Source organism: Belonocnema kinseyi, chromosome 5 (genome assembly GCF_010883055.1).
Source record: "Belonocnema kinseyi isolate 2016_QV_RU_SX_M_011 chromosome 5, B_treatae_v1, whole genome shotgun sequence".
In the NCBI taxonomy this organism is placed as follows: Eukaryota; Metazoa; Arthropoda; class Insecta; order Hymenoptera; family Cynipidae; genus Belonocnema; species Belonocnema kinseyi.
Genome location: NC_046661.1, coordinates 148,289,674 through 148,298,536, shown reverse-complemented (window position 1 = coordinate 148,298,536; position 8,863 = coordinate 148,289,674). Strand labels below are relative to the sequence as shown.

The 8,863-nt window shown below is 27.1% G+C and overlaps 1 protein-coding gene across 2 annotated transcripts in view; it reads right to left on the bottom strand.

Moving 5' to 3' along the window:
* Nucleotides 1-311: 311 nt before the first annotated feature.
* The window catches only part of LOC117172568, a 13,611-nt gene continuing 5,059 nt past the window's right edge, over nt 312-8,863 (bottom strand). Inside the window, exons 2-3 of one of the 2 annotated variants that reach the window (XM_033360633.1) lie at nt 2,216-2,356; nt 312-1,205 (exon numbers count right to left, since the gene is read on the bottom strand). In XM_033360633.1, the coding sequence (XP_033216524.1) occupies nt 909-1,205; nt 2,216-2,356 (438 nt within the window). In that variant the 3' untranslated portion in view covers nt 312-908. Of the gene's footprint in view, nt 1,206-2,215; nt 2,357-5,387; nt 5,986-8,863 lie in introns of those variants that run through there. The other variant, XM_033360634.1, reaches the window with a different exon arrangement.

The following is an 8,863-nucleotide window of genomic DNA, read 5'->3' as shown; positions in this document are numbered from 1 at the left end:
TGTCATTTATTTTCTTATTCATATTTCAATTTTTTTATTTACAATAATTCAAAGTTACAATTTAATGAGTAAAATCTTACTAATTTATTTATAATTAAACAATAAATTAGGGAAAGACAAGGTTATTGTGTAAAATTAATTTATTTAAATAAAAAGATTTGGTTCACAGAAATGAGTACAAAAGTTTGTATTTAATAACAACAAAATTTATTAACAATAATTTTAAAATGACCAAAAATTCTTTGGCACTTTTAGTACAAAATTTAACATTGTTTTTAGTTTTTTTTTCACTCACAGCTGCTCAAAACAATATTCAAATGTTCTTAAAATTGACTTAAAGTTCATAAATATAGTCTAAAAATATTTACAATAACAATTTATAAACAATATTAATTTTACACGAAACTTACGTTCATAAACAGCGTATTATCAGTAATAATCTTGAATATCTCAGAAAAAATATAAGTATTTATTATTTAATCTAAGCCTAAAATAATAAAAATTTATTTACATATATTACAGTCTCTCTAAATAATTGTACAGTCATATTTTAAATACAATAGGATTTCGAAAATCCTGTCTACAAGAATTAAAAAAGATCCATTTTTTTTAAAACCCTAAAGAAACTTTTCAGAGATTCCTTTTGTAAGAATTTTAATATTTACAATTCTAGAAGTCCAAATATTTGCAGTGTCGATGGAATGTTGCAAAAAATAAAAATGGTAAAAAGTATAAAATTCATTTTCGATTAATTTTATGCCCCCCCCCCTCACCTAAACGTAGGGAGGAAACAGATAAGGAGGAAAAGGAGGAAGGGGTAAAGGAGGAGGAGGAGGAGGAGGAGGAGGAGGAGGAGGAGGTTACAAAACTCTTTTTATAGGCACACTGTGCCCACGTCGACTCAATTTTTACAATATTTGGTATTGTACCAATAGGGTGTAGACAATGACCCAAATTATAAGTGCAACCACGACGACAATTAGAAAAATTGTTTTTAAGATGTGCCAGGGACTTTCGGGTCGAGGATCACTTCTCATTCTTGATGATTTACAAGCTCCACTATTACATGGAATATTTTCAGGTTTTGGTGGAATTGACGTCGCGACGCTCACCGTCGGGATGATAATTTTCATTTCGGAATGGTCCGCTTCCACTGGAGAATTCTTTTCCATTTTTGCTGGATCGTATCTCGAGGGCTGATCCACCTGAAAAAAATGTCAAAATTATTCTATTCTATTGATAAATAACCAGAATTTAAGAAAATATAATGAAAAAAATAATCTGAATCCAGAGGTATATTTAGTATAATTAGTGGGCTGTTTTTGACATCATTTGGAAAATATTTTTTTAATTCAGCTTATCCACCTCGCAAAATTTTAGTTTTGTAAATAAAAAAATTGCATAAATAATTATCATTTTAATCTTAATGGTTGCAATTTTTTAAATTCACTATCTTAATATTTCGAATTAATCAACTGCTAAATAATTAATTAAATCTTTGGTCGATTTGCATTTCTTTCAATATAATATCTTAGCGCTTATATTGAATCGTTCTAAAATTCGATTAAGAAAAAACAATTTCTGGAAAAAAATCAGTTATGGAACACAAATTGTTTGATTATTTTTAGTTTTTTTTGACAAAAATACAAACATATTTTATTTTTTAGAATGATTCAAACCGTTAGTCGAAAATACTGAAAAGTCTTTAAGGTAAACAATTACCAATTCTTTATAACCTATTATTGATCATCAAAAAAAGAAGATGCAAATAAAATGTTTTTTGTTTTTAAATTTCTTTATTTTGAAATTTCCTGAATTAAATTTTTGTTAATACTTTTTTTATCATTTTAGCATAATTTGACATCGATTTTTATTAGTTTGTTGACCAGGTTAATTAATAATTGATGTCCGATGTTACAGATTGCCGAATATTGGTCAAATAATTTTCTGGATAAACGAGAAAAAATCTGCTTCGGTCGGGATTTGAACCGGGAACGCCAAAATACAATTGAAGCGTTAACCAACAAAGCACATTTTTCCTATGCTCACAGAGTACTATTTGAACAGTCATCGGCAATATTTAACATCAGAAATCAATTAATATTGTAAAACATTTATGTTATCATTTTATAACAAAGCTTTTGTATAACTTCTAACATATTTGTAAATTTTTATATTGGATTTGAATAAAATACAAAAATGAGGAAAGGATTACGTGTGCTAAAGGAATTGAAATCTTGGAAGGGAAAAATTCCTTTTTGGGTTCTGGTCCAATTTCGTAAATTGATCCAATAATGTTGAATTGATCGAAGCAAGGATAATCCCATATTGATCCTGGAGACGGAACTACCACCATCTATTAATTAATTAGTTAATCCATTTTTTTTAATTATAAAATATTCTTTATTTAACAAATAAAATATCTAAAAATATTTAAATTGTATTTGAATAAAATAAAAATGATTTTAAAATTTTATGATTTGGAACAGAGGATTTTGGAAAAAAATTAAAATTCTACATTTGAACGTGGATTTTTATTAATTCCCCTCTTCCAAATTAGAATTAAAATTATTTTCAAAAATTCCTGTTCCGTCTCAAAAATTACCTGTTTCAAGACAAACTTATAATTTTTTACTAAAATTCCTTTTCTCAATATAAAAATTGTAATCCTCTACGGAAATATTATTTTATTTTTTGAAAATTCATTGTTCCAAGTCAAAAGTATAATTCTTTTGAAAAATTCCTTTTGAAAAATCAGAATTATAATTATTTCGGAAAATTCCTCGTTCCAAGACAAAATTGTAATTCTTTTATAAAATTATCTACAACAAATCAGAATTGTAATTTTTTGAAAATTCCTCGTTGTAGATCTTAAATTATAATTTTTTCGAAAATTCCATGTTCCAAGTAAAAATTCTAATTCTTTTGAAAAACTCCCTGTTACAAATCAGAATTGCGATTCTTTTGGAAAATTCCCGGATCTAAAAAAAATGTAATTCTTTTATAAAATTCTCTACACCAAATCACAATTGTAATGCATTTTGAAAATTTCTTGTTCCAGACCTAAATTTTAATTTTTGCAAAAATTCCCTATTCTAAATCAGCATAATAATTCAATTAGGAAATTCCCTGTTTCAAGTTAAAATTCTAATTTTTGTGGAAAACTCCTTTTTCGAGGTCTGAATTATTATTTTTTATTACTATTATTTTTTAACCTTTTCCCGTTTCATATTAGAATTAGATTCTTTTGGAAAATTCCCCGATCTAAATCAAATTTTATATTATATTAGAAAAATTCCTACACTAAGTCAGAATTGTAATTCTTTTGGAAAATTTGTAGTTCCATATCTATATTATAACTTTTTTCTAAAACTCCCTGTTCCGAATAAGAAAAATTATAATTCTTTCGAAAAACTCCTTTTCCATATATGAATGAATATTTTTTATTTTAATCATTTTTAAAATTTTTGAAATAAGAATTATAATTATTCTTTTTCAAATTTACAGTTCCAAGTGAGATCAAAATTGTAATTATTAGGGAAAATTTCTAGTTCCAGATCTGAATTTTCATTTTTTTGAAAAATTCCCTATTCTCAATCAAAATCAGATTTATTTTGAAAATTTTATGTCCCAAATAAAAATTCGAATATCTTTAGAAAATGTACTGCTCCAAGTCTGAATTTTAATTTTTTTGTAAAATTTCTTTCTACAGATCTGAATTATAATTTTTTTCGAAAATACCCTGTTCTAAGTCAGAATCACAATCATTTAAAAAATTCTATTTTCCAGACCTAAATTATATTTTTTTCGAAAATTGTCTGTTCCGATTATTATTAATTAAGAATTATTAATTCTTTTAAAAAATTACCTGTTCCAAGTCAAAATTATAATTCTTTCAGAACTTCCTTGTTCCGAACAAAAATTGTAATTATTTGGAAAATTTTTAGTTTCGCATCTGAATAATAATTTTGTTGAAAAATTGCCTGTTCCAAATCAGAATCATAATTCTTTTAGAAAATTACCTGTTCCAAGTCTGAATCATAATTCTTTAAAAATGTTCTTTGTTCCAAAAAAAATTCCAATTTTTTGGAAAATGTACTAATTTAATTCAGAATTATAATGCTTCGGGAAAAAATCTTTTTTTAAATCAGAATAGAAATTTTGTTCCTGAATTTCCTGTTCCTGATCAAAATTGTAATTAGTTTTGAAAATTTCTAGTTCCACATCTGAATAATAATTTTTTTCAAAAAATTCCTTGTTCCGAATTATAATTCTGTTATAAAATTACATGTTTGAAGTCAAAATTATAATTCTTTAAAAAAATTCCCTGTTCCAAATCAGAATTATAAATATTATAGAAAATTTCTTGTTGTAGATCCGAATAAAAATTTTATTTCAAACATTTTTTTGTTCCTAGTCAGAATCAGAAATCTTTTAGAAAATTCCCTGTTTCAAGTAAAAATCATAATTCTTTAAATGTTTCCTTGTTCAAAATCGAAATTGTGATTATTTTGAAAAATTCACTAATAAAAGTCAGAATTATAAATATTTCGACATTTTTCTAGTTTCAATCTAAATAAAAATTATTCGTATCTATCCCTATTCCAAATCAAAATCATATTTCTTTTTAGACTTCCTTGTTCCAAGATTGAATTGTAATTTTTCCAGAAATTCTCTGTTCTAATTCAGAATCATAATTCTTTTGAAAATTTCTGGTTCCATATCTAAATAATAATTTGTTTCAAAAATTCTCCGTTCCAAATCAGAATCACAATTCTTTTGAAAATTCCTCGTTCTGGATCTTGATTACATTTTTTCGAAAAATTCGCTGATCCAATTCAGAATAATAATAATTTTTTTAGAAAACTTACCATGTCTAATCAATATTTGAATTATTTTGGAAACTTTCCCTGTTTCGTGTGCAAATTATATAGTTCTTTTAAAAAATTCTCTCTTCCAAGTCAGTATTATAATTATTTTGGAAAATTTCCTGTTCCAAGTCAAAATTTCAATTATTTTATAAAATTTACTATTATTTCTCAGTAAACGAAATTCCCGTCCATTTCCTAGTTTTCCCGATTTCCCGCTCAGGTAAACATCTTGGCTATTCTCGAAGCTTTTAAAATACTCTGATTTTTTTCAAGTTTCTAGAAATTCTAAATAAATTTTCCAAACGCCTATTGAAATTTCCCAGACCATTCTGGAATATTCCAGAATATTCTCCAACTTTAAAAAATAAATTGAAATATTTCACATCTTATAAAAATTATATCTGAAAATGTTTTATTGTATAAACATTACCGGGATTAAACGACTTTATTATAGTTTTTTAATTTTAAGCAGATCTTTAAAATGAAATCTCTTATTTGAAAAATCGTTTCACTCACTTTTCTCGTTCCACATCGCCAGCGATTGGGACAAAAACCTCGATTATTTTTGTTCATATTTCCTTCTTTCAAACAAATCGTAAATTAGACATTCCATTCAACTTTTTTCCAATTTTAATTTGCCGATGGTCCCCGCACTTTTTAAAAAAATTTTTAATTAAAAATACGGTATGAAAACTTTCTCCTGGGAATATTTCGAAGCCGAGCTCACAATCAGTTTGTTTTTACCGGAAAAGGAAAGCCTCAATGATTGGGCGTTGGGAATCAACGAAGCTTGAATAATAAACGCCGTGCCGTCGGTTAGAAGTCACTGACGCTCATTAAGTAATTGACATTCTTTTCCAATTTTAATAAACAAATGTCACTTATTTTTAACATTTATAAATATTTTTGGACCGTCACTAAATTTGTATTTTCCCTGAATAAAAAAAGCCTCTAAATAATTTGAAAATACACCACAGTCCATTTGGGGACAATACAACCGGAACTTTTCGATCTCTTGCTAAACTTTAAGTTTATGTATTTAATTATTTATTAACTTTAAATTTAAACAAATAAAATTTTTAATGCCACATCACACGACGAGCACGTAGAACTGACTGCTCAACGATAACAGAGCATGATCGATTCATACGACCCCTGATCTTTCTTATCTCTGATAGGCGAGAGCGTAATTCAATCAATTTAGGACCGTGACATTTTTTTTTCTTCTGATTTTTAGTTCTTTCGATTTTCCAAATTAGAAGTTTTAATTAAATTATACTTTATCAGGGTGTAGGGTACCGTGCTGGTGTGAGGTATCTTGCCGGTGTGGGGTATGGTGCCGGTGTGGGGCATGTTGTCAATTTAAAAAAAAGCTTGCTTTTTTTGATTTTCAAATTAGTTTTTAGCGAAAAATTACCTTCTTTATTTGGAAAAATAGTGTTGCAAAAAATTTTTTATTTAAGATAGGTGGCAGAAGAGTTATTATTAAAAAAATGAGATTAGACGGAAACAGATGGGAAAGTCTTTGACAGAAATAAAAAGTTATTTTCTTTAAACTCCTGGTATCATAAATTGTTTTAATAAACGTTTTAAATATGCTAAAATTAATAAAGAAAAAAGTTAGTTATCTTGTGAATTATGCCTGTTCTGTCTAATTGAACTTTTTATTTAAGAGCGGAAGCTTAGGCGCGCCATGACAGAGGCCATGTGATTAGTATAACAGCTGATCAAGTCAGTCCTAAGATCAATATTTTTTCATCCACATCGAAAAATAAAAGTTTGAATAACGCGGAAATTTTTTGCGGGAAATGTTTATAAATATTAAAGGATCGTTTGTGGCCTTGCAAAGAGTTGGGGGAAGAAAAAAGTTTATTTATGAAAATAATGATTATCGACGGACACATTTAGTCTTTACAGCAGAAGTTTGACTTCTAACTTTCTCTGTAGGTAATCATGCAATCTGTTTTACCCACAGACCCGTAGAAGTTCGAAATTGTTTACTCGCTGCGCTAGTGCTGCTCTGAAACAGCTGATACGTATATCAGGCACGTGCTATTTAATGCTATAAATTTGTTTTTTTTTGCATCAAAAGTGCAAACATTAGTTGTTCGATGACAAAATTAAAAATTCTTTGCATTGTTCCACAGCACGGTTGGTATTTCTCTTATAAAAAAAAACTTTTTTCATAATACTAATTAGTTAGGACCAGAGACATACTCCTTCGTGCCCTCTATTTAGCGTGCCAAATTTTCAACACGATATCTCTTTCCGTGTGGACGTAAGTTGGGACAGAAAAGTACCGATCTAACTTCTACTTCCATTTTCTTAGAAATTTTTTTTTTCAAAATTTCCTTCGGAACAAAGCAAAGACATGGACTTTATTATCTCCTCTTTCATTTCCTAAACTTTCAGAGTGATCCCTCATTTCTTTGGGACAGAAAAATTGAGAAGCAGGTTTGGTCATGTGACCCTCTCGTCACATAGCCTTAAAGGTTTTCTTTTTAAATTTAAATGGTTTAAATTATTTAGAAACAAAAAGTTAATTTGCAACTTTTATGCAAATCCTGACATATATAGTCTACTTTTCTTTATAGACTATTTATTTTCAGACATTTTAATTCATTCTGTTTAACGTTATAATCTTTAAGATATGAAACTTCACATTTCTCAAATTCACAAAAAAAAATTCACTCACGTTTTATTTTATAAAAATTATTTTATCAAAAATGCGGGTATTGAAATCCTAAGCATTTGAATGTTTGGAATGCAAATAGATATTAGCGGAATGCGGAGTTTGCTTCTGGCACGTGCACTCCTTGCAGCCATTATAGCAAGTGCTCTGAATAAAGTGAATGGCACTGGCGCTTTAAAAGTAAATCTTCTCATTCCTGCACAGGATAATTTATTGAAATTACTGTAAAAAGATAATTACAACTTTATAATTATTTAATTTAGAAATAAATTATTGTATTAATTATAATATATTGCAACATTATTTAATTTGAATCGCTTTAATTTTTGTATCTACTTTTCCATTGTCCTATTGAAATTCCTTACTTCATACTTCACATTCAAACCAATTCTTTAAAATTGTATATTTAACTCAGTTGAACATAATCTAACAGTTATTTTTTTTTACCGTGAATTTGACAAATTTTGAAAAGAAAAATCTATCCGATCACTTAAAATATGACGAGTTTCTTATTACATAATTTGAAATAAGTACGATTACATTTGTTTATAAATGTTAATTTCCATTATTAAATTTTTTAATGATGAAATCATTCAATTTACAGTACGTAATTCAAAAATATTTTGTTTAAAAAATGTTCCATTTTAGCTCCTTATTTTAAAGCGTAAATTTCCAATACAAGGAATTTTAAAATGAGATTTGGGAGACTGAAAAGAATTAAAAATTAAGAGCGTTTGAGTTTGAATATTTTTTATAAAAAAACGTTTAAAGTTCATCAACTTTAATATAAATCATGTTATGATTTTTTAAATTAAATTGTATTTTGAGTATTAATAATTCAACAATAATTCATTTTAGAAGACGATTCTAAACTAAGGTTCAAAACTATAGAATCTACAGATTATAACGTTCAAAATTGAACTGTTTCAATCCGAAGTTTTAGTATGTCAAACACTTTAAACTTTATGAAGAATTTTTTTCAAAAATAATTTCAAATTAATAGATTTATACTTAAACGCTTTTATTGAACTTCAAATTCTATTCCAATGTTACTTAAGTTCAAAATATTCCATTTTTAATCCACTCAATTTGTAATTTTCTGTTTTTGCTTATTTTGAATTTTCGCGCCTTTCGTACCTGTCGGTAAACAAGATATCTGTTAAAGGCAATTACATATATTTACACGTTGAATAAAATTTTTAAGGGCATGTGACACAGCTAAATACCTATATTACCGACCACAGTTTTTCAGTTCACTGAATGTTTTTTTGAACCTAAGAACTTTTTTTGCAAATAAAAT